This window comes from Balaenoptera ricei, chromosome 8 (genome assembly GCF_028023285.1).
Source record: "Balaenoptera ricei isolate mBalRic1 chromosome 8, mBalRic1.hap2, whole genome shotgun sequence".
Taxonomy (NCBI): Eukaryota; Metazoa; Chordata; class Mammalia; order Artiodactyla; family Balaenopteridae; genus Balaenoptera; species Balaenoptera ricei.
The window spans coordinates 56,742,297-56,769,551 of NC_082646.1; the positions used below are offsets into that span (position 1 = coordinate 56,742,297).

At 35.5% G+C, this 27,255-nt stretch overlaps 1 protein-coding gene across 4 annotated transcripts in view; it reads left to right on the forward strand.

The window, feature by feature from the left end:
- The window catches only part of NARS2 (asparaginyl-tRNA synthetase 2, mitochondrial), a 143,510-nt gene that overhangs the window by 39,121 nt on the left and 77,134 nt on the right, over positions 1 to 27,255 (forward strand). For all 4 annotated transcript variants that reach the window (XR_009504603.1, XM_059930710.1, XM_059930711.1 and 1 more), the window contains one exon: positions 25,552 to 25,646. Coding sequence is in view for 3 of the 4 variants with exons in the window: in XM_059930710.1 (XP_059786693.1) it covers positions 25,552 to 25,646 (95 nt within the window). In the remaining variant the exon portion in view is untranslated. The remainder of the gene's footprint in view (positions 1 to 25,551; positions 25,647 to 27,255) is intronic.

A 27,255-nucleotide genomic window follows, 5' to 3' on the forward strand; every position in this document is an offset into this window, starting at 1 on the left:
TTTTATACCATCTACATACTGATGACTACAAATGTATATCCAGCCCCAGCCTCTCTCTCTGAGCTCCAGATTTATAGAATCAACTGCCTATTTGACATTTTTCCTAAGATGTTTAATATGCATTCATATATAATATGTCAAATATAATTCTAGATTTTTTCCCTCCAAAGCCTCTTTCTCTTCCAGTCCTTCCCACCTCAGCAAAAGTCACTGCTATCCACTCAATTGCTTGAGTAAAAAACCTAGAAGTGAAGCTTAATTCATGTTTCCCCGCCTGTCTTCCCCAACCCCATATCTAATTTATTGGTAAATCCTGTTGACTTATCTCAACATAAACCCTCAGTCTCTCCATTTCTATTTCCAATGTTACCTGTCTTACTCAAGCCACTATCTTTTCTTGTCTTGTGATTAGTCTCCCCACTTACACTCTTATCCCCCTATTATCTATTCTCCATTCAGACACTAGCATAATCTTAATACACATAATGCCACAACCCAGCTTAAAACATTTCAGTGGTTACTCTGTGTTCTTGAAATAAAACCTAAACTGCTTATCTTGATCTATAAAGGCACTATGATGATCTTACTCCTGCCTACCTCCCCAGCCAACTCTTTTAACTCTCTCTAATGCCTGAGCTTCTCAAGCTACGGTAACCTACCTGGAATATTCCCAGTTCTGAGTATAGCAAATACATTTCTCATCCTTCAGGTTCTTGCTTGCATGTTGCTGCTTCGGAGTGCTGCCCTTCCCACTTCCCCCATCCCTGACTCCCTTATCCCAATTTGTAATTATCTTGCTTCTTTAATAGTTTGTATGTTCATTTTCTTTCTTCCCCATTAGACAATCAATGTAAGCTCTCAAAGAGAGCTGTCTTATTTATTGCTCTGTCTCCACGGTTTAGCACAATTCCTGGATGAATGAATGATATGTATATATAGGTTATTACAGAAGTACATAAGAGGGTCATCTGTCCTAGCCTAGGCACAGAGTAGGCATTAGGGGTGGCTGTTAGCAGTAGGAAGGCTTCATGGATAAGTGATTTCATGAGCTGAATCTTGAAGACAAGTAAGAGTTAGCCATGTGAATAGAAGAGAGGACTTCTGGGTAGGGGAGCAATGTACTGTGTACAATAACCCAGAGGTTAGTGAGAACATTTTGCAGTTAAACATGACTAGTATGTTAGAGAGAGAAAGCTTTAGAATGGTAAATGCCAGAAAATGAAGTTTTTTAAATGCCAGTTCAAGGGAGGCTATGGGGAACCATCAAGGGATTTCTGTACTGTTTTCAGAGTAGTCAAAATTTAAGTTTTATAAAGATTATTCTCTCAGGAAGCTTGAAGTTTGATTGGAGATTTTCAATCTGTGAGACTCTGAAACTTCTGCCTGTAATTTCTTCTGTTTGGGCATCTTCTATTTATTAAAGTTTTGTGTATGCCTTGATTGTGTTAAGAAACTCACTTTGCATCCTGTTGAGGGGAGACAGATTGTTTGGGTTCAGCAGTTCTCCAGACTGCTTTGCACTAAAAAGTTATGGAGGACCCTGAAGAGCTTTCATTTACATGAGTTATAGTCTATTGATATTTGCCATATTAGATATCAAAGCTGAGGAAAAAAAAGTAAATATCACCTCACCTAAAATTAATCAGTTCATTATATTTTCGCATAAATAAAATATTTCTGTGAAAAATAAATATATTTTCTAAAACAAAAAGAATTAGAAGAGTGGTATTGTTATACATATTTGCACATTTCATTAATATCTGTCTAGTATAAGACATCTGGATTCTCTTAGTTGTGTCTGCCTTCAGTCTGTTGCAGTATGTTATTTTGGTTGAAGTGTATTAAGAAAATCTAACTTCATACAGGTATGTAGCTGGAAAAAGGAGGAGTGTTCTGATAGCCTTTTTAGATGATTGTGGCTGTTCTGTGATACTATACCACAACTCAACAAATGGTGGTTTCTTAAAGATTAGTTACAATGTGGGATCTGTACTGGTACCTTAAGGTACTGATCACTGCTTGCTGTTGCTTGTGCCTGGAATACTCCTCCCAGTTCATACCATAACAAATATATTTTGATGCTTTCATACAATGTTACATTGAAATCCTTTGATTTAGCTTAAAATTTGACTGACTCTTTAACCCATGTGTAATTTTGTAGCATCGTACGTTGTTATTTGCAAAATACTGATTCTCTGAGTTATGCAGATCTTTTAAACATTTATATTCATTAATAACACTCTCAGTCTCATCATGAAAGTCTTTAAAGGTTGGGAAGCTATCACGTTCACAGAGGCAGATTCACATTTTCCAAAATCTCAGTTTTTGCTTCAAAGCTCAAATTATATCATTGGTAAAAAAAAATGCTGTCATTTGTTTTCCTTATGGCAATAGGTTCCCTTCAGTCATTTCTGAGAAAACGTCAGCCAAGTATCCAAGACTGAATAACCATGTCAGTCACTCTTTCAAGTAAAAAATGGTGTTCCATGCTATAAAGAAGCTTGCTCAGCTCTCAGCACAAACAATTATACAAGTGCTTTTGCTTGAGACAGAGTTGTACTTCACCATGCAGACAAGGGCTTTATGTGTACTTCCTGTTTTGTCACACCAACTACTACAAAGACAATGTACTAAAGGTCAAGATTTAATAAAATTAATTATTGAAACAGCTTCTTCAGAGACATTCTTTAGTGAAGCTGGCTTTTTTTTTTTCATTGTGAGCACATGGTGGTGAGGAATACGTACAATGACTATAGTACCAATTTAGTCCCCTGCCATGATTTGAACTGAGAAACCAGCAGTTTTACCCACGATTGTTGCACCATCAGTGCAAATATCAACACAGTGACAAAGAGAAGTAACTTATTATACTATTATTATGACAATAGTTTTGGCCTCACAAACCTCCTGAAAGGATCTTGGAAAACCCCAGGTAACCACAAACCACATATTGAGAATCACTATTTTGATATAATGCAGTGTATGTACTGCTGGTGGCAAAGGACATTGGTGTAGCTACTTTGGGAAACAGTTTGGCGTAATCTACTCTGTCAGAGACATCCATACCCACTGACTCAGCAATTCTACTCCATACAAATGCATATCACTAGGTATTTACAAAAATGTACGTTAGCATTATTCATACTGGTTTCAAGGTGGAACCAGTCCAAATGTCTATCAGCAGCAGAATACATATATTGTAATAAAATCATACAATGGAATACCCTACTACCACAAAAATGAATGAACTACAGTAACAGACAACAGCATGGATGAGACTCAGAACTAAAATTTTGAGTGAATAAAGTCAAACATACTATATGATTGCCTTTATATTAAGTCAGAAACAGAAAAGTAATATAAAGGGGTTTTTTCCCCCAGCTTTATTCAGGTATAGTTGACAAAATTTTAAGATATTTAAATTTTACATCATGGTGATTTGATGTACTTACACTTTGTGAAAGGATTCCCTCAGTTGACTTAATTAACATGTCCACCACCCCACACATTTCCCTTTTTCTTTCGAGGGGGGAACATTTACATTCACTCTCTAAGCAAATTTCACTTGTATAGTATAGTGTTTATCAACTGTAGTCACTGTGTGTACATTAGATCCTCAGACCTTATTCATCTTATAACTGAAAGTTTTTACCCTTTTACCCACCTCTCCCTATTTTCTCCACCTAGCCCCGGCAACAACATTCCTACTCTCAGTTTCTGAGTTTGACCTTTTTTTTTTTTTTCTTTTTTCTTTTTTTTTTTTTTTAAGATTCTACGTATAAGTGATAGCATGAGGTATTTGTCTTTCTCTGTCTAGCTTATTTCCCTTAGCATGGTGCCTTCCAGGTTCATCCATATCATTGTAAATGACAGGATTTCCTTCTTCTTTAAGAGTGAATAATATTCCACTGTGTTTGTGTGTGTGTGTGTGTGTGTGTGTGTATCTCATATTTTCTTCCATTCACCTGTTGACAGACACGTTGTTTCCATACCTTGGCTATTGTGAATAATGCTTTTATGAATATGGGAATAGAGCTCTCTCTTTGAGATCATGATTTTGTTTCCTTTGGAAAACTTTGAGATATAGACCCAGAAGTGGGGTTGTTGGATTACATGGTATTTTTAATTTCATGAGGAACCTCTGTACTGTTTTCCATGGTGGCTGTACCAGTTTAAATTCCCACCAGCAGTGTATATGGGTTCCCTTTTCTCCACGTTCTCCCCAGCACTTAGCTCTTACTTTTTTTTTTTTTTTTTTTAATTTTTATTTTTATTTATTTATGGCTGTGTTGGGTCTTCGTTTCTGTGCGAGGGCTTTCTCTAGTTGTGGCAAGCGGGGGCCACTCTTCATCGCGGTGCGCGGGCCTCTCACTATCGCGGCCTCTCTTGTTGCGGAGCACAGGCTCCAGACACGCAGGCTCAGTAATTGCAGCTCACGGGCCCAGTTGCTCTGCGGCACGTGGGATCTTCCCAGACCAGGGCACGAACCCGTGTCTCCTGCATTGGCAGGCAGATTCTCAACCACTGCGCCACCAGGGAAGCCCTCTTACATTTTTGACAGTACACATCCTAACAGGTGTGAGGGGGTATCTCACTGTGGTTTTGATTTTCATTTCACTGATGATCAGTGATGTTGAGCATCTTTTCTTGTGCCTGTTGACCATTTGTATGTTGTCTTTGGAAAAATGTCTATTTAGGTCCTTTTGCTATTTTTTAGTTCACTTATTTATATGTTACTTATTTTTTGCTGTTGAGTTATATGAGTTCCTAGTGTATTTTGGATATTAATCCTTTATCAGATATGTGGTTTGAAAATATTTTCTCCCATTCTGTAGATTGCCTTTTCATTTTGTTGGTGGTTTCCTTTTCTGTGCAGAAGCTTTGTAGTTTGATGTAGTCTCACTTGTTTATTTTTGGTTTTGGTGTCAAATCCAAAAAATCATTGTCAAGACCAATGCCAAGAACTTTTCTGCCTGTGTTGAAGTTCTAGGAGTTTTATGGTTTCAGGTCTTATATTCAAGTCTTTAATTCTTTTTTTTTTTAACTCGGGGTTGACTTTTGTGCCTTTAATCCATTTTGAGTTAATTTTTGTATATGGTGTAAGCTAGGAGTCCAGTTGCATTCTTTTGCATGTGTCTGTCCAGTTTTTCCAACACCATTTATTGAAGAGACTGTCCTTTCCCCATTGTATATTCTTGTCAAATTAATTGATCTTATATACATGAGTTTATTTCTGGGCTGTCCTGTTCCATTGATCTATATGTCTGTTTTTATGCCAATACCATTCTGTTTTGAAAGCTTTGTAATATAGTTTGAAATCAGAAAGCATGACACCTCCAGCTTTGTTCTTCTTTCTCAAGGTTGCTTTGGCTAATCAGGGTCTTTGGTGGTTCCATCAAATGTTGGGATTGTTTTTTCTGTTTCTGTGATAAATACCATTGGAATTTTGATAGGGATCACATTGAATCTGTAGGTCACTTTAGATATTATGGGCATTTTAACAATGTTAATTTTTCATATCCATGAGCACAGAATATCATTCAGTTTTTTTGTGTCTTCAGTTTCTTTCATCAATGTCTCAGTTTTCAGTGTACAGATCTTTTACCTCCTTGGTTAAATTTATTCCCAGGTATTTTATTCTTTTTGATGCAACTGTAAATGGGACTACTTTTTTTTCCTCTGATAGTTGTTGGTGTATAGAAATGCAACAGATTTTTGTGTATTTATTTTGTATCCTGCAACTTTATTGAATTCATCTATTCTAACAGCTTTTTGGTGAAGTCTTTCGGATTTTCTATATGTAATATGTCATCTGCAAATAGTAACAATTTCACTTCTTCCTTTCTGATTTGGGTGCCTTTTGGTTTTTTTTTGCCTACTTGTGCTGGCTAGGATTTCCAGGACTATGCTGAATAAAAGTGGTGAGAGTGGTCTTCCTTGTCTTGTTCCTGATCTTAGAGAAAACACTTTCAGCATTTCAGCATTGAGTTTGATGTTAGTTGTAGGCTTTTCATATATGGCCATTATTATGTTGAGGTACATTCCTTCTATACCCACGTTGTTGAGAGTTTTTATCATGAAAAGATGTTGAAGTTTATCAAATGCTTTTTCTGTATCTATTGAGAAAACCTTGATTGAGTTGCAGATGTTGAACCACCTTTGCATCCCTGGAATAAACCCCACTTGATCATGGTGTATGATTCTTTCAAAGTACTGTTGCATTTGGTTTGCTAATATTTTGTTAAGGATTTTTACACCTATGTTCATCAAGGATATTGGCCTGTAATTTTCTTTTCTTGTAGTGTCCTTACCTGGCTTTGGTATTATCAGGGTAATGTTGCCCTTGTAAAATGAGTTTGGAAGTGTTTCCTCCTCTTATTTTTGGAGGAGTTTGAGAAGTATTGGTATTCTTTCGGTGTTTGATAGAATTCACCAGTGAAGCCATCTAGTCCTTGACTTTTCTTTGTTGGGAGGTTTTTGATTATTGGTTCGATCTTTTCTACTAGTAATTACTACTAGTAATTACAAAGTAATTACTTTGTTCAGATTTTCTGTTTCTCCTTGATTCAGTCTTGGAAGGTTGTATGTTTCTGGGAATTTATCCATTTCTTCTAGGTTGTCCAATTTTTCAGTGCATAATTGTTCATAGTCTCTTATGAGCCTTTGTATTTATGTACTAATTTTATTTATTGAGTCCTCTCTTCTTCTTGGTAAGTCTAGCTAATGGTTTGTTTTGTTTATCTTTTTAAAAACACAGCTCTTAATTTTATTTTTTTCTATTGTCTTTTTAGTTTTTCTTTCATTTCTTTCCATTCTGATCTTTGTTATTTCCTTTCTTCTGCTAGCTTTGAGTTTAGTTTGCTCTTCTTAGAAAAGTAATATAATGTTTTGGTGGTCAGATTAATAGTTATCTTTGGGAAGGAAAGAGGAATTGTTGGGGGAAGGGACACTAGAGTCTCCTGAGATGTTGTTACTCTTCTATCTTGTGATCTGGGCGGTAGTCACATAGGCATTAATTTTGTGATAAATCATTGAGGTGTACTTTTTCCTTTTCTGTATTAGTGTATTGTATGTCACAACAGAAAAGTTATAGAAAAAAGAGCAGATTATAAGGTTTTTAGTGGTATTTCAGCAAATTGCTTTTAGTAGAAACAGACTATTTGTGTTTCATACGTAAATTATTATCAACTTTTTAAATGTGTTAAACCTCGCTACCCCTGCATCAAAAAACTGCTTTTTCTAGAGTTTGAACATGTTTAGAAATTGAATTTTTTGTTTATATCAAGTGAGATTATATTCCTTATCGCTAGTATAGTATGCTTCAAAGTTCCTAATAAGGAATGTTTTAGATAATATGGTGATAATTAAGTCAGCCCTGTTCCTCAGTATTTATTTAATTATTGGTTCTATCATTTAATTCTGAAACCTCTGGGCACATTTAAAAAGTTAAAAAAATAAAAACAAAACCCCCCACATTCCTATTTCTGAGGTTTATCTTTGCAGTAAAGAAGCCAGAGTAATGATCAAGTTGTATCCTGTATGAATACAAACAACCTCCTCAGCTTCCTGGTGCTACATGCATTGTGTCTGAAGAGTTCCTTTTTTTTAATAAATTTATTTATTTATTATTTATTTATTTATTTTTGGCTGCGTTGGGACTTCGTTGCTGCGCGCAGGCTTTCTCTGGTTGCGGCGAGCGGGGGCTACTCTTTGTTGCGGTGCACAGGCTTCTCATTGTGGTGGCTTCTCATTGCAGAGCACAGGCTCTAGGCACGTGGGCTTCAGTAGTTGTGGCTCATGGGCTCTAGAGTGCAGGCTCAGTAGTTGTGGCATATGAGCTTAGTTGCTCCGCGGCATGTGGGATCTTCCCAGACCAGGGCTCGAACCCGTGTTCCCTGCATTAGCAGGTGGGTTCTTAACCACCATGCCACCAGGGAAGCCCTGAAGAATTCTTTATCTCTCTATTGTTTACATTTGCTGAGACTCATAGAAAAGAGACCATTTCTCTTGGCAGATGAAGGATATAGCATGTTGATCACAGAGATCCATATGTCTACTGGCTTTTTTTAAACAGACTTTACTTTTTAGAGCGATTTTTTTTTTTTTTTTTTTGGCAGTGCCGCATGGCATGTGGGATCTTAGTTCCCTGACCGGGGATCGAACTCATGCCCCTTGCATTGGAAGCATGGAGTCTTAACCAGTGGACTGCCAAGGAAGTCCCTAGAGCAATTTTAGGTTGACAGCAAAATTGAGTGAAGATACAAATATTTCCCATATAGCCCCTGCCCCCACCCATGCTTAGCCTCCCCCATTATCAACATCCACCAGTGTGGTACGTTTGTTACAATTGTTGACTCTACATCGACACATCATTATTCATCAGAAGTCCATAGTTTACATTATGGTTCACTATGTGTTTGGACAAATGCATAATGAGATATATCCACCATTATAGTATCATACATAATAGTTTCACTGCTCAAAAAATCCTCCACCTCCATGTTCTACCTGTTCATCCTTCTCTTTTCCCTAACTCCTGGCAACCACTGACCTTTTTACTATCTCCATAGTTTTGCCCTTTTCAGAATGTTGTATAGTTGGAATCATATAGTATGTAGCCTTTTCAGATTGGCTTCTTTCACTTAGTAATATGTATTTGTTTCTTCCATGTCTTTTCATGTCTTGATAGTTCATTTCTTTTTAGCATTGAATAATGTTCCATTATCTGAATTTATCACAGTTTATTTATTCATTTACTGAAGCACATCTTGGTTGCGTCCAAGTTTTGGCAGTTATGAATAAAACCTCTGTAAACATCTGTGTGCAGGTTTTTGTGTGGACATAAGTTTTCAACTCCTTTGGGTAAATACCAAGGCATGCAATTGCTGGATCGTATGGCAAGAGTATGTTTAGTAAGGAACTGCCAAAGTGGCTGTGCCATTTCACATTCCCACCAGCAATGAATGAGAGAGAGTTCCTGTTGCTCTGCATCCTTGGTAGCATTTGGTGTTGTCAGTGTTCTGGATTTTGGCCATTCTAATAGATGTGTATGGTATTAACTGGCTTTTCAGCATGCTTGGCCAGGATACTGCTTGTGAGTTATTTTCTATGGATCACACGGTTTGTACCTCCATATTCAGCCATTAAAATGAGCAGCAGTTAGGTTTTTTTTTTTTTAGCAATCTATGAGCCAGTTTTTCCTGCAATGTTGGTACACCTAAAGAGATAGGAAACTTGGGGAAAGTTTTGTAAGTTCCTTCAGGCTGTTAACAGAGCAGTTGATAAGTGAGTGAATAAATTAGGACTTTGTCAATGTAACCTCCTTCAGACATATTTACAAGTTTCAAAAACTGTAGGTCAAAGCTTCATGTTAAATAACTTTTGTTTCAAAGTATTGACCCATGAAATTTAAAATTATTGGAGTTCCTTAGGGACATTGTCTCTTACTCATTATTGTATTCCTGCATTTATCCTGGTACCTGGCACATACTAGTCACTCTGTAAATACTTATTGAACTGAAAAATGAATTGAAGTAGAACCTGGAAATATGGGAGATATCTATATTTGAGATGAGACACAAATTTATTTATCAGTGGAGAAACCTTGGAAAAGTGTCCATGTTAATGCTAAGGAATACAGTCATCAAAAATGCTTGAGTAACCAGGAATTAAAATATACTATAAAGCCTCTAAATTAAAATGGTGTGATATCAGTACACAAATAAACCAATGGGATAAAACTGAAAGCTCAGAAATATACCCAAGTTCATGTGGAAATATATAAAGATACTATCTCAAATCACTAAAGTAAGTGGTGGTAGGTCAGCTTGGTGGCCATATACAGATCTTTTTCTACTTACAATGGGGTTACGTCCATAGTTGGGCAAAATCATCTAACGCAAAGCCTGTTTTATAATAAAGTGTTGAATATCTCATGTAATTTATTTAATATTGTACTGAAAGTGAAAAACAGTGGTTTTACGGGTACAAAATGGTTAAGTGTATCCGTTTTTTACCCTCATGATCGTGTGGCTGACTGAAAGCTGCAGCTGCTGCCAGCATCATGAGTATCATACTAGCAGGGAAAAGAGCAAAACTCAGATTTTGAAGTACGGTATCTACTGAATGCGTATTGCTTTCACACCACTGCCAAGTCGAAAAATTGTAAATCAGACCATAGAGGACCATCTGTAATTGCGTCAATCAGAGATAAGTTGCAGAATTTTTATTTACATTGTGGCAGATAGTGTGATGTGAGTATATGTTGGGTTTTTTTTTCTTCTTAGTCATCAATTTAATACACATCCGTGAATACATGTCAATCCCAATCGCCCAATTCATCACACCACGACCTCCACTCCCCCGCCTCTTTCCCCCCTTGGTGTCCATACGTTTGTTCTCTACATCTGTGTCTCAGTTTCTGCCCTGCAAACCAGTTCATCTGTACCATTTTTCTAGGTTCCACATACATGCGTTAATATACGATATTTGTTTTTCTCTTTCTGACGTCACTCTGTATGACAGTCTCTAGATCCATCCACGTCTCAACAAATGACCCAATTTCGTTCCTTTTTACGGCTGAGTAATATTCCATTGTACATATGTACCACATCTTCTTTATCCATTTGTCTGTCCATAGGCATTTAGGTTGCTTCCATGACCTGGCTACTGTAAATAGTGCTGCAACGAACATTGAGGTGCATGTGTCTTTTTGAATTATGGTTTTCTCTGGGTATATGCCCAGTAGTGGGATTGCTGGGTCATACGGTAATTCTATTTTTAATTATTTAAGGAACCTCCATACTTTTCTCCATAGTGGCTGTATCAATTTAGATTCCCACCAGCAGTGCAAGAGGGTTCCCTTTTCTCCACACCCTCTCCAGCATTTGTTGTTAGTAGATTTTCTGATAATGCCCATTCTAACTGGTGTGAGGTGATAACTCATTGTAGTTTTGATTTGCATTTCTCTAATAATTAGTGATGTTGAGCAGCTTTTCATGTGCTTCTTGGCCATTTGTATGTCTTCTTTGCAGAAATGTCTATTTAGGTCTTCTGCCCATTTTTGGATTGGGTTGTTTGTTTTTTTAATATTGAGCTGCATGAGCTGTTTATATATTCGGGAAATTAATCCTTTGTCCGTTGATTCATTTGCAAATATTTTCTCCCATTCTGAGGGTTGTCTTTTCGTCTTATTTATGGTTTCCTTTGCTGTGCAAAAGCTTTTAAGTTTCATGAGGTCCCATTTGTTTATTTTTGTTTTTATTTCCATTACTCTAGGAGGTGGATCATAAAAGATCCTGCTGTGATTTATGTCAAAGAGCATTCTTCCTATGTTTCCCTCTAAGCGTTTTATAGCGTCCGGTCTTACATTTAGGTCTCTCATCCATTTTGAGTTTATTTCTGTGTATGGTGTTAGGGAGTGTTCTAGTTTCATTCTTTTACATGTAGCTGCCCAGTTTTCCCAGCACCACTTATTGAAGAGACTGTCTTTTCTCCATTGTATGTCCTTGCCTCCTTTGTCATAGATTAGTTGACCATAGGTGCATGGGTTTATCTCTGGGTTTTCTATCGTGTTCCATTGATCTGTTTCTGTTTTTGTGCCAGTACCATATTGTCTTGATTACTGTAGCTTTGTAGTATAGTCTGAAGTCAGGGAGTCTGATTCCTCCAGCTCCATTTTTTTCCTTCAAGACTGCTTTGGCTATTTGGGGTCTTTTGTGTCTCCATACAAATTTTAAGATTTTTTTGTTCTAGTTCCATAAAAAATGCCTTTGGTAATTTGATAGGGATTGCATTGAATCTGTAGATTGCTTTGGGTAGTATAGTCATTTTCACAATATTGATTCTTCCAATCCAAGAACATGGTATATCTCTCCATCTGTTGGTATCATCTTTAATTTCTTTCATCAGTGTCTTATAGTTTTCTGCATACAGGTCTTTTGTCTCCCTAGATAGGTTTATTCCTAGGGATTTTATTCTTTTTGTTGCAGTGGTAAATGGGAGTGTTTCCTTAATTTCTCTTTCAGATTTTTCATCATTAGTGTATAGAAATGCAAGAGATTTCTGTGCATTAATTTTGTATCCTGCAACTTTACCAAATTCATTGATTAGCTCTAGTAGTTTTCTGGTGGCATCCTTAGGATTCTCTATGTATAGTATCATGTAATCTGCAAACAGTGACAGTTTTACTTCTCCTTTTCCAATTTGTATTCCTTTTATTTCTTTTTCTTCTCTGATTGCTGTGGCTAGGACTTCCAAAACTATGTTGAATAATAGTGGTGAGAGTGGACATCCTTGTCTTGTTCCTGATCTTAGAGGAAGTGCTTTCAGTTTTTCACCATTGAGAATGATGTTTGCTTTGGGTTTGTCATATATGGCCTTTATTATGTTGAGGTAGGTTCCCTCTGTGCCCACTTTCTGGAGAGTTTTTATCATAAATGGGTGTTGAATTTTGTCAAAAGCTTTTTCTGCATCTATTGAGATGATCATATGGTTTTTATTCTTCAATTTGTTAATATGGTGTATCACATTGATTTGTGTATATTGAAGAATCCTTGCATCCCTGGGATAAATCCCACTTGATCATGGTGTATGATCCATTTAATGTGTTGTTGGATTCTGTTTGCTAGTATTTTGTTGAGGATTTTTGCATCTATATTCATCAGAGATATTGGTCTGTAATTTTCTTTTTTTGTAGTATCTTTGTCTGGTTTTGGTATCAGGGTGATGGTGACCTCATAGAATGAGTTTGGGAGTGTTCCTCCCTCTGCTATATTGTGGAAGAGTTTGAGAAGGATGGGTGTTAGCTCTTCTCTAAATGTTTGATAGAATTCACTTGTGAAGCCATCTGGTCCTGGGCTTTTGTTTGTTGGAAGATTTTTAATCAGTTTCAATTTCATTGCTTGTGATTGGTCTATTCATATTTTCTGTTTCTTCCTGGTTCAGTCTTGGAGGGTTATACCTTTCTAAGAATTTGTCCATTTCTTCCAGGTTGTCCATTTTATTGGCATAGAGTTGCTTGTAGTAGTCTCTTAGGATGCTTTGTATTTCTGCAGTGTCTGTTGTAACTTCTCCTTTTTCATTTCTAATTTTATTGATTTGAGTCCTCTCCCTTTTTTTCTTGATGAGTCTGGCTAATGGTTTGTCAATTTGGTTTATCTTCTCAAAGAACCAGCTTTTAGTTTTATTGATCTTTGCTATTATTTTCTTTGTTTCTGTTTCATTTATTTCTGCTCTGATCTTTATGATTTCTTTCCTTCTGCTAACTTTGGGTTTTGTTTGTTCTTCTTTCTCTAGTTCCTTTAGGTGTAAGTTTAGATTGTTTATTTGAGATTTTTCTTGTTTCTTGATGTAGGCTTGTATAGCTATAAACTTCCCTCTTAGAACTGCTTTTGCTGTATCCCATAGGTTTTGGATCATCATGTTTTCATTGTCATTTGTCTCTAGGTTTTTTGTGATTTCCTCTTAGATTTCTTCAGTGATCTCTTGGTTATTTAGTAACATATTGTTTAGCCTCCATGTGTTTGTGTTTTTTACGTTTTTTTCCCTGTAATTCATTTCTAATCTCATAGCGTTGTGGTCAGAAAAGATGCTTGATATGATTTCATTGTTCTTAAATTTACTGTGGCTTGATTTGTGACCCAAGATGTGATGTATCCTGGAGAATGTTCCATGCACACTTGAGAAGAAAGTGTAATCTGCTGTTTTTGGATGGAATGTCCTATAAATATCAATTAAATCTATCTGGTCTATTGTGTCATTTAAAGCTTCTGTTTCCTTATTAATTTTCTGTTTGGATGATCTGTCCATTGGTGTAAGTGAGGTGTTAAAGTCCCCCACTATTATTGTGTTACTGTCGATTTTCTCTTTTAGAGCTGTTAGCAGTTGCGTTATGTATTGAGGTGCTCCTATGTTGGGTGCATATATATTTATAATTGTTATATCTTCTTCTTGGATTGATCCCTTGATCATTATGTAGTGTCCTTCCTTGTCTCTTGTAACATTCTTTATTTTAAAGTATTTTATCTGATATGAGTATTGCTACTCTAGGTTTCTTTTGATTTCCATTTGCATGGAATATCTTTTTCCATCCCCTCAGTTTCAGTCCGTATGTGTCCGTAGGTCTGAAGTGGGTCTCTTGTAGACAGCACATATATGGGCCTTGTTTTTGTATCCATTCAGCAAGCCTGTGTCTTTTGGTTGGAGCATTTAATCCATTCATGTTTAAGGTAATTATCGATATGTATGTTCCTATGACCATTTTCTTAATTGTTTGGGTTTGTTTTTGTAGGTCCTTTTCTTCTCTTGTGTTTCCCACTTAGAGAAGTTCCTTCAGCATTTGTTGTAGAGCTGGTTTGGTAGTGCTGAATTCTCTTAGCTTTTGCTTTTCTGTAAAGCTTTTGATTTCTCCATCGAATCTGAATGAGATCCTTGCTGGGTAGAGTAATCTTGGTTGTAGGTTCTTCCCTTTCATCACTTTAAGTATATCATGCCACTCCCTTCTGGCTTGTAGAGTTTCTGCTGCACAATCAGATGTTAACCTTATGGGAGTTCCCTTATATGTTATTTGTCGTTTTTCCCTTGCTGCTTTCAGTAATTTTTCTTTGTCTTTAATTTTTGCCAGTTTGATTACCATGTGTGAATATATGTTTTTTCCCAAGGAATATCAGGATAATAATGCTGCGGTAATTTTTCATCTTACTCTTATCCCATCTTCAACATATTTCTTTAGTATTTAGTAAAGCCCTTTAGTATTTTCTCTAATTTGGGAAAAATAGTAGAATATAAAAACGTTTTTTAAAGTACTATACAGTGAAATAGATTTTTGGAATTAGAGCTTTCATTTATTGTGTAAAATATTTTTTAACATAAACCAACCAGAATACTTTGGTATCTCATTACTTGCCTCAGGCTTACTGATTTTTGTCATTATGGGTTTTTTGACAGTGCATAAAACACTTTAATTTTTATTTTATTTCTTAAATTATGTTTAGCTTAATTTAGTTTTCTTTTTTTTCAAGATATAGCAGAAATATAATCAGAGATTTGGAAAGTTTATTTTTAAGTTGGTTATTTTGGATCTTAGAATTCGTTTTCCCTTACAGAAATATATAATAATTATATTCACAGCACAGCCATGAGACTATTTAATGCATCATATAGATAAAAATACTACAACTATTAATGTAAACTTACAGAACACTAGTAATTAGACAGAACAAAACAGTGAACCTGAATAAAGTAAAATATTTTATGCTTGAAGAAAATAGGAGAATGAAAAGTATTGGCACTTGTGGGGATCACACAATAATATGCTGTGCATTTTTAAGAGCTGGAAATACTGATCTGTGGTTTTTTGTAACTTTAAACATACAGAAAAGCACAGAGAATGATACTATAAGCAACCAGATGCCATCACCCAGCTCAATGTTTTGCTTCAGGAACTTTTAAAAATAAGTAAAACATAGCATTTTTTAGTATTATGTTTAATTTTTACTTGTGACTCTCACAGTGCTTGATGTGGGTTTGGATCATTTTAAGACTTGCAAGCATAAAGAGAGAAGGAAATGAAGCTGTCCCAGAGGTAACTAGAGATTTGTTAGAGAGCAGAAAGGTATATGAGAGAATATATGGAGAGATGCCTCCTTTGGAACTAAGTGAGGCACAGTCTTGAGAAAGGTGAAAAAGATGACGTTGAAGAGCTATTTTTTTCAGTGATCAGAAGATTATATTGATGATACTGTCTCATCATCTTTTCTAAATCTTTCTGTTTGATGGACGTCAGAATTAGGGATTTGCTGTTGGGAAGGTAGGCAGAGAATAGATGTCTTTTATATTTAGTCAAAAATGGTATTTGATTATATAGGATATCTACAAATTACGTGTTTGTGAGTGGGAGTGGATAGGAGGAAGATAGAATCATAGTGGTCAGTTCACATTTCTGAAGAAAATGAAAAATTTCCTCTAATCTACTTTAAACTTACAACCATATACTGTATTGAAAATACATTCTCTCCCTTTTGTGTTGTTTAGAATACTTGTGAGTGTTCAGCTGATGGTGATACTAAAGAAAAACCGCAGTAAACACCTATTTACAGTTGTGCTAGAAAAGTAATGGAGAATTATTTATAAGCAATATAGTTTAAAAAGTTAATATAGGAAATAATTTATTTCTGTAATAGTACCTGCTTATCAGTACCTTTGTTTGAAAACAAACATGACACTAAATGTGCTCTAAAGATATCTTTTAGACCAGCAATGCCATGACACTTTGCTAGAAGCTTTGATGGCTCCTCGTGCTTCTTCTCATTGCTGATCCCCTCACTCACACTTGACCTCACTCTTTTGGTCAACAAGCATTTATGGAGCAATTACTTGTCTCTGGCACTTTGCTAGGTGCTTAGCATACCAACATGTATAAACTCAATTCCTACTCAAAGAACTCAATATCGTTTGGCCTTCTCTTCTTTTGGCCTGCCCCAACTATTTTCATTATAAATAGAGCAGTGTTAGACTTTACTAACCACCTATATTTTTCCTGGTATTTGACTTTGTTCCATACTTTGTTCTTGGCTTTTTGATTTTCCGATTGGTGCTGACCGGAGTAATCCACACCACTATAGGACAAAAGGTTAAATCGTTAGTGTTTATGTGATCAAGAATACACAGGAAATAAAACCAGTATACTTTTTATTCTGAGTACTTGCTGATAATACCTCCGAGTCCCTCTTAACAAATATGCTATTTTAAATTATTTTTTGAACAGGTAATGTAGTTTATTGTTCAAAAGGTACCAATTTAAAAGTGCAGAAGGGAATTCCCTGGCAGTCCAGTGGTTAAGACTTTGCCTTCCAATGCAAGGGGGTGCAGGTTCCATCCCTGGTTGGGGAGCTAAGATCCCACGTGCCTCGTGGCCAAAAAACCAAAACATAAAACAGAAGCAGTATTGTAACGAATTCAATAAAGACTTTAAAAATGGTGTACATCAAAAAAAACTTTAAAAAAAATTTAAAAAATCAAAGTGCAGAAGGATTCCATCATACCTTGTTCCCCAGTAATCTAGTTTCCTTCCCCAGAATCAACCATTGTTAAATATTTCTTATGACTCCTGGAAATAATGTGTGGTTAAGAGTAGATTCTGGAGCCCGACCACCTTGGTTCATGTTCTTTGTCATATTAGGCAAGTCAAGTTATTAACCTCTGTGTCTGTTTCCTTCTCTGTAAATGGGGATACTAGTACTTAATTCATTGGATTGCTTGTAAACTCCTTAGCACAGTACATGGCACAGAGTAAGTGCTAAGTGCATATTGGCTACGGTTGTTTTTGTAGAAGTATGTGTGTCTGAATGTGTATTTTTTTAACCTCAGGAATACAGAATTTAGTTTAACATAATTTTTATTCACGGCACACTGTTGTTATAGGTCTTTGCAAGGCCCTTGTATCCTCTCACTGTGTAACAAAACCATTTATTCTTTCCTGTGAGTCTACAGGTCATTTGAGTGGTTCTGATCTGGGTTTGGCTTAGTCAGCTGATGGATTGACTGGGAGCTGGGCAATCTAGGATGGCCTCATGTGGGATGACCCACCTCTTCTCCACATGTCTCTCAAATTCCTCCATCATGCTAATCAGGGTGTGATCTCTTTGGTGGCATAGGTCCAAGAAAGAATGTGAACTTCATAAGCATGTTTTCAAGCCACTATTTTTGTCAATTTTGTTACCATGCCATTGACCAAAACAAGTCACACGGCCAAGCTCAGGGTTAGCGTATGATATGCCAAGGGGTGCTGATATAGAGAACTATGACAAATTGGAGCCATTAATGCAATTAATCTAACACAGTCCACTGTGTAGTAACTGCAGTCCAGCACTTGGTGGTTATCATAGAGCTACTGTTGGTCAGTAGTAAGGAGACAAGCTAGAAAGTAGAGATCACCAAGCACCGTGGTGAGTGTGTGTCACTGTGTCAGACTGCCACAGTCTTCTGAGATTAATGACTTCAATTTCATTTTCTCCTCTCAAATCTTATGCACATTCCTCTCCAACAATAGATGGCCAACTGTAACCTGGAACCATGGAGGAAGGGGGATTCTAGGAAACACAGTCCTCAGTTTAGGTGGGAGTAGTAATGCCAAGCTGACAAAACACCATCCAGCATAACCCCTTTCTTGTTTTAATTTTTCCTCTTTATCCCAGTCCCCACTTGCATTCCTCATATTCTCTTGGAGGCACTCACTTTAATATCTTTGATATATCTTTTATTATGTATATAGCCTCATAAAATATGAGTGATCTTTTATGTATATTTTAATTTATGTATCTTTTATGTATATTAATTTACATTAATGATAATATGTATCTTATTTTGTTTCCTACTTTTTTCCATTTAACTCTTTGTTTTGAAATCTATCCATGTTGCTATAAGTATATCTATTTGTTGCATGTCATTGCTGCAGAATATTCATTGATATTTGTCTGCTACAATTCACTTACCCTTTCTAGTAATAGACCCTTAGGTTGTTTCCAATTCTCGGTTACACCCAGAAAAAAAAATACTGCAATAAATAGTCTTATGCATATTCCCTAAGAGACTTGTGTGAAAATTTCTTTAGAGTGTATATCCAGGACTGGAGTTCCTTGGTCATAGGGTATATACATTCTGAATTTCACTATGTTATCCAGAATAGCAGTGCCAGTTTAGACTATATTGACATTACCTGAGGGTTCCTGTTTCCCTATGAAGTAGTTTTCTATAGATTTTTAACTTAGTGACTTAAAACAACATCTCTTTATTAGTTCACAGCTCTATAGTTCAATAGTACAGAATGGCGTGGCTAGGATCTCAGGGTCTCACAAGCCCAAAACCAGTGTGTCAGCTAAGCTTTCTATGTTCTCATCTGGAGCTTGAGGTTCTCTTCCAAAGCCATTCTTGCTCTCAGTAGAATTCAGTTCTTTGTGGTTGTAGGACTGAAGTTCCCATTTTGCTGCTGGCTGCTGGCCAGGTTGCTCTCAGCTCCCAGAGACTGCTCTAAGCACCTTTCCCTGTGTCTTCCTCCATCTTCAAGCCAGCAACAGCATGTCAAATCCTTCTCATGGTTCAAATTACTGACTTACTGTTCTGCAGCCAGCTGTAGAAAACTTTCTACTTTTAAAGGGCTCACGTGATTAGGTCAAGAACACCCAGAAAATCTCCAAATCCTGAGGCCATCTGATTTGGAACTTTAATTAAATTTGCAAAATCCCTTCACATCAGTACCTGGCTTAGTGGTTGAATAAACCAGGGGCTGAGAATCTTGGGACACATCTTAGAAATCTGCCTACCACATCCTGAATCTACCTCTACACTTGATATTATACAACTTTCTAATCTTTGTCAGTCGGATATATGTAATGATTCTTCTTAAAATGCCTTGTTTTAATTTGTGTTTCTCTAATTCATAGTGAATTTGAGTGTTTCTTCATACATCTTAACTTTTTGAATTTTCTTTTCTGTAAATCTGCTTTTCATATCCATTGCCCAGTTGGGGAGCAGCTTATTTTCTCTTTCTTGTTTTCTTCACAGGAGGTCCTTATATTTTCTGTCCATTAATCACTTGTCAGTTCTAGAAGCTGAAAATATTTTATCCTTAATACAATATGTTGTTCTGTTTAACTGCCTATATCTTCCTTTATTAAATAGAAATTCTTAACTTTAATGTTGCAATTCTAGGATCTTTTTTAAAGAAGTCCATTCCCGCTGGCAAAGTCACAAAGTTGGATACTTAATTCATATATTTTTATTCTTTCTTCATTACTAATGGAAGTATTTAAGATTGTGAATCTTAAATTTGCAATCCCATGTTCGTAATTTTTGACCCTGTCATGTCTAATAATTACTTGTTTATGTATGCTTTTTAAAAAATTGAGATGAAGTTCATGCAACATAAAATTAACCATTTTAAAGGGTATATTTCAGTGGCATTTACTACATTTACAGTGTTATACAACTACCACCCCTATTAAGTTCCAAAACATTTTCATTATCCCAAAGAAAACCCCATGCCCATTAAGTAGTCATTTCCCATTTACCCTTCTCCCCAGACCATGGCTCTCATTGATTAGTCTCTGGATTTACCTACTCTAGATATTTCATATAAATGGGATCATACAATATGTAGCCTTTTATGTCTTTCTTTTACTTAGCATAGTGTTTTCAAGGTTTATCCGTGTTTTAGCATATGTAAGTACTTCATTCCATCTTATGGCTAAATAGTATTTCATTGTTTATATATACTACATTTTGCTTATCCACTTATCCATGTTTCCATCTTTGTCTATTGTGAATAGTGCTGTTATGAACATTAATGTACAAGTATCTATTTGAATACTTAGATTTTTAAAATTTTTATAACCATTTTTTAAATTGAAGTATAGTTAATTTACAATCTTGTGTTAGCTTCAGATGTACAGAACAGTGATTCATTTTATATTTATGTATATTATTTTCCAAATTCTTTCCCATTATAAGTTCTTACAAGACATTGAATATAGTTCCCCATGCTAAACAGTAGGTCCTTGTTGTTTATCTGTTTTATACATAGTAGTGTGTATATGTTAATCCCACACTTCTAATTTATCCCTCCTTGCCCTTTCCCCTTTGGTAACCATAAGTTTGTTTTCTATGTCTGAGTCTATTTCTGTTTTGTAGGTAACTTCATTCATATCACTTTTTTAGATTCCACATGTAAGTGATGTCATATGATATTGGTCTTTCTCTTTCTGACTTACTTCACTTAATATGATAATCTCTAGGTCCATCCATGTTGCTGCCAGTGGCATTATTTCATTCTTTTTCTGTGGCTGAGTAAAATTCCATTGTGTATGTATATACCACATCTTCTGTATCCATTCATCAGTTGATGGACATTTAGGTTGCTTCCATGTCCTGGCTATTGTAAATAGTGCTGCATGTGGTACATGTCTCTTTTTGAATTATGGTTTTCTCAGGGTATATGCCCAGTAGTGGGATTACTGGGTCATATGATAGTTGTATTTTTAGGGTTTTTTTGTTTTTTTTTTTTAATTTATTATTATTATTATTTTTTTTTTTTTGGCTGTGTTGGGTCTTTGTTTCTGTGCAAGTGCTTTCTCCAGTTGCGGCAAGCGGGGGCCACTCTTCATCGCAGTGCGCGGGCCTCTCACCATCGTGGCCTCTCTTGCTGCGGAGCACAGGCCCCAGACGCGCAGGCTCAGTAACTGTGGCTCACGGACCCAGCTGCTCCGCGGCATGTGGGATCTTCCCAGACCAGGGCTCGAACCCGTGTCCCCTGCATTGGCAGGCAGACTCCCAACCACTGCGCCACCAAGGAAGCCCGTATTTTTAGTTTTTTAAGGAACCTCCATACTGTTTTCCATAGTGGTTGTATCAATTTACATTCCCATCAACAGTGCAGGCGAGTTCCCTTTTCACCACACCCTTTCCAGCTTTTATTGATTCTAGATTTTTTGATAATGGCCATCCTGACCGGTGTGAGGTGATACCTCGTAGTTTTGATTTGCATTTCTCTAATAATTAGTGATGTTAAACATCTTTTCATGTGCCTCTTGGCCATCTGTATGTCTTCCTTGGTGAAATGTCTATTTAGGTCTTCTGCCCATTTTTAACTGGATTGTTTGTTTTTTTGATATTGAGCTGCATAAGCTGCTTGTATATTTCGGAGATTAATCCTTCGTTGTTCCATTTGCAAATATTTTCTCCCATTCTGAGGGTTGTCTTTTTCTCATTTATGGCTTCCTTTGCTGTGTAAAAGCTTTTAAGTTTCATTAAGTCCCATTTGTTTATTTTTGTTTTTATTTCCATTTCTCTAGGAGGGGGGGTCAAGAAAGATCTTGCTGTGGTTTATGTCAAAGAGTGTTTTTCCTATGTTTTCCTCTAAGAGTTTTATAGTGTCTGGCCTTACATTTAGGTCTTTAATACATTTTGAGTTTATTTTTGTGTATGGTGTTAGGGAGTGTTCTAATTTCATTCTTTTACATTTGGCTGTCCAGTTTTCCCAGCACCACTTATTGAAGAGGCTGTCTTTTCTCCATTGTATGTTCTTGCCTCCTTTGTCATAAATTAGGTGCCCATATGTGCATGGGTTTATCTCTGGGCATTCTATCCTGTACCATTGATCTATATTTCTGTTTTTGTGCCAGTACCATATTGTCTTGATTACTGTAGCTTTGTGGTATAGTTTGAAGTCAGGGAGCCTGATTCCTCCAACTCCATTTTTCTTTCTCAAGATTGCTTTGACTATTTGGGGTCTTTGGTGTTTCCATACAAGTTGTAAGATTTTTTGTTCTAATTCTGTGAAGAATGCCATTGGTAGTTTGACAGGGATTGCATTGAATCTGTAGATTGCTTTGGGTAGTATAGTCATTTTCACAATATTGATTCTTGCAATCCAAGAACATGGTATATGTCTCCATCTGTTTATGTCATCTTTGAATTCTTTCATCAGTGTCTTATAGTTTTCAGAGTAAAGGTCTTTTGTCTCCTTAGACAGGTTTATTCCTAGGTATTTTGTTCTTTTTGATATGATGGTAAATGGGATTTTTCCTTAATTTCTCTTTCCGATCTTTCTTTGTTAGTGTATAGAAATGTAACAGATTTCTGTATATTAATTTTTATTCAACAACTTTACCAAATTCATTGATGAGCCCTAGTAGTTTTCTGGTAGCGTCTTAGGATTTTCTATGTATAGCATTGTGTCATTGCAAACAGTGACAGTTTTACTTCTTTTCCAATTTGGATTCCTTTTGTTTCTTTTTCTTCTCTGGTTGCTGTGGCTAGGACTTCCAAAACTATGTTGAATAAAAGTGGCGAGAGTTGGCATCCTTGCCTTGTTCCTGATCTTAGAGCAAGTTCTTTCAGCTTTTCGCCGTTGAGTATGATGTTAGCTGTGGATTTGTTGTATATGGCCTTTATTATGTTGAGGTAGGTATGTTCCCTCTGCGCTCACTTTCTGAAGAGTTTTTATCAGAAATGGATATTGAATTTTATCAAAAGCTTTTTCTGTATTTATTGAGATGATTGTATAGTTTTTATTCTTCATTTGTTAATGTGATGTATCACATTGATTGATTTGCGATATTGAAAAATCCTTGCATCCCTGGGATGAATCCCTGGGATGAAGGATGGTGTACAATCCTTTTAATGCATTGTTGCTTGAATACTTGGTTGTAATTCTTTTAGACATATACCTAGAGGTAGAATTTGTATGTTGTATATATAATAATTCTTGTTAATCTTTTTAAAGGACCACCAAACTCTTTTCCCAAGTAACTGCACCAGTTTGCATTTCTAGTTTCATTCCATTATGTTCAAAGAAGATAATTTATCTGATTTGTTGAGACTTGTTATGTTCTAGCATATAGATCTTGGACAGTGTCCACGTGCACTTGAAAAGAGTGTGCAGTCTGCTATTGTTAGGTGGAGTCTACCATTTTTAAGTTTCCTCTTTCTTGATTCAGCATTTGTTTGGTGACTTTAAAGCTTTGACTAATTTCCAGAGTTCCCACAGTTGATGCTTATAGTTTTTACTCATTATTTTCAGGTTTTCTATCGAGGGATAGGCCTTTGGAGCTACCTATCCCACCATTTTAAGATTTTTTTTTTTTTGATGTGGTCCATGTTTAAAGTCTTCATTGAATTTGTTACAATATTGCTTCTGTTTTTATGTTTTGGTTTCTTTGCCGCCAGGTATCTTAGCTCCCTGACCAGGGATCGAACGCGCACCTCCTGCCTTGGGAGGTGAAGTCTTAACCACTGGACCACTAGGGAAGTCCCCAGCAATTACTTTTTAAAAAAATATTTTATAATGTCCCTTTAATATCCTGAAATAAAATATATAGGTAATATAACTTAATGCATACAGAAGTTTTTAAAGTCACTGTAATGCATTCACTGTAATATAAAGGAGAACTGAAAGGAAGTAATTTATTAAAAAGTAGTATGAATTTCAGTATTTAAATGCTTACATATGACATTGGAAGGCATAATGAAGTAGTGATATGTTTTTAACTTTAAATAAGTTGGATTTAAGAGATATAAGAAGCTCAGACATCATTTTGTACAAATGCTAATAAATGAGAGACTAAAATCAAGTCCTAAATATTAGACTTTTTTATATGTGCAGGAGATGAGAGAAATCACTTTTAGAGAAGTCAGGATAAAACACCAATACAAATTATAGACTAAAGAGGTGAGGGAATGGAGAAAGTATAATATTCTTATAAATGTGCTGGGCCTGATTTGAAATGTAATTATTTAGTAAATAGTGAAGAAATATCAGAGAACATGTCTTTTATTTTGAAATCCTAACATAAGTCGAATATTTTAGTATTGAGTATTTAAGTCCTTGGAAACAATATCCTTTAAGTGATAATGGGTTTCAAAGATGATTTTTAAAAAGCAATAATAGGACATTTAGGACCAGGTAAAAGTAAGTTTTAAAAATAATAGGCAATTACAAAATAAATGAATGATTTCAGTTGGTAATTTTACACTAGATTTCACATTCATACACACACATAACCATACATGATATGCAATATTTTTAGAACAACCAATGGAATTAAATAAGATATCTTCATTTCATGTGTTTCTATAATTCAGTAGTTGGTACTAAGTCTCTTAAAAGGAGTCTTACATCCTGTATTGAAAATTTTATATTGGCTTTGTTGCTTTTACAGCACTTGTTTTAGTGCACCATTACACGAAGACATTTTCAGATCACAATTTGAAATACAAGAGTAGGTAAATTAGCTTCCTTTCCCCAAATGGATATAATGGTCATAACTTGATCCAGAAGCTTTCTTAATTATACTATTTAAATTATGTTTGATCTCCAAATAATTTTTTATTTTAACTGTTAGTAAGTGTTGGCTGACGTATTTCCTATCAGCTTCAAATGGAATAATCACTCTATCTATACTGTAAGTTCATAAAAATCTTTAAATCTAAATGTTCATCATATCTTTTAAAGATATGGTCCTGCTTTATCTCCTAGTTGTCGGGAAGAGTAAGTGAAATTAACATGTTTAAAAGTTTATAATGTGTTTATAAAAATCTGTATTAAAAGCGTTATTATTAATAATTTAATAATAATATGACAAGACATGTTTTAGAGGCTATTCCCTTAAAATTAAATCTCAATCATGGGTCAGAATTTTAAAAGACTATGTAATGCCTCACATTTAAAACTTCTAATTCATAATTTCTTGCTTCAGCTTGCCCCTCAATCAGAATCAGTTTTTAGGAAGGAGTATATTTTGTGACAAAAGTACTTTGTCCTTTGGTTGTTATATGTTTTGAAAAATATGGAGCAAACTTCCTTGAACTTAGCACTTTCCAAGCAGGAATTTTCTCTTTTAAGTGTATACTGAAAGCTGCCTTTTTTTTTTTCATAAGAATGACCTGTCCTCATATATGTTTAATAGCATATGATTTTTTAGTTGTGGCACAAATGTGAATGTGAAAAGCAGAGCAAAACATGTAATAGCTTTTTATGGCTTGTGTTTTCTTTTGCAGCCTTCAAGCAAAATAAAGGTACCTGAGGAGAATTTCTTCAATGTTCCTGTTTTCTTAACTGTCTCAGGACAACTTCATCTAGAAGTGATGTCAGGGTACGGAGTTTTCTCTTTTGCTTTAATGGACTACTGATATTGGTTGGGTGAGAGTGTAATAATGTTTTCTTTCCTGATGCTCAAACCTAAAAATTGTAATTCATGTTTGTGATTAGTCCACTTCAATTCACTAAAAGTACATTTAGATTGACAAATTTGACAATATCCAAATTTCTTTCTAAAAAAGTCACATTAGTCTGGACTTTGGTTTTTGTGAAGAATGTAACACTGGAAATATGAAGTTGTGATTTTTTTTTTTCTTTTTACTAATCTTTTTTTGCTTAAATCTCAAAACACATAATCAAAATATAAGTATCATTAATCATGTTTATGAAAGTAAAGGCAGTTATAATTTACACCTAAAAATTATAAGAGAGGTACCTGGAACAAATGGAAGAAAAAATATTTTTTTAATAATTGGTTTAAATAAAGAAAATTAACCCACAAAGTCATCATGGGAGATGTGTGCCCATTTAGAAAGTATTAGAAGTCAGATCACATTAACTTTAGCCACTCTCAGACCTCTGGAAAGTCACTATAATCCTTTTTGCCCTATTTTCTTTCTTTTTGGAGATTGGACAGGAAAATCTTTAAACTCCTGTCTAAATCTTATATTCTCTGATTCTTAATGCCGACTCAGCAAGTACTGAGTCTCCTACGAAGATGTAAATATCTTTGTTTTCTCATACAGAGCTTGAGACTTAAAAATCTCTTCAGGAAATGGCTCCAGTAAAAACAGGGAATCTTGTATTTCCCATTGTTTTTAAAATGCACGGGGTGGAAAAACTGAGGGGAAATAGAATAGTGTTCATGTTTATTTTTTTACAGACTTTACTGGCAAGATGGAGAGTGTCAATGGTGGAATAAAGAGGGTCTTGAAAATAATATATACTTTACTTAGATTTACCTTTGAGAAAGAAATTGTTTGATAATTCCAATAACCAAATAATTGACAACATTATCAGAATACGGTGCAGAAAAACTATAATCATAATAGCCCTGTGAGATTGTAGGATTTGCAGAGCTGTATGTGGGAAAGGCCATGTCAAGCATGTCATGGAAAGTTCCTTATGCCTGTCAAAGTATAATTTAAAAAAATTAAAAACATGATTCATAGAAATATAAAATATTTTATTCAATTCATTAATTACTGAGAAATAAGTAAAATAATAAGGCTAGTTCAAAGACCATTTGGAGAGCTGTGGATTCATAGGCAGTTTAATAAAAGAATTTTAGAATAAGATTGCTAGGTTAGTTGTGAACTGGTTAATGTCCCACAGACCAATAAACCCTAACCTTTGGAATTTTCTCTTCTACCTGACAGAAATGATTTGCAACTCTACTGGACAAAAATCTATAAGTTAACATGTAACTTTACTTAATCTAGGATATTTAGTTTGATAGTAAATAGAATAATGGAGCAAAGTTCATTCCGCTAGGTAGTTAAATAACCTTTGAATTGGGTCTGTGTCCCCACATTACATTGGAAGGATGTTCTGTCTACCTTTTAGCTTAATCCAAGTTTTGGATAACCTTTGTTAACAGCCTTTCATTATTCATTTCTTTTATCTGTAAAGTTAGAGACAACATGTATTCCCCTCAGAAGTGT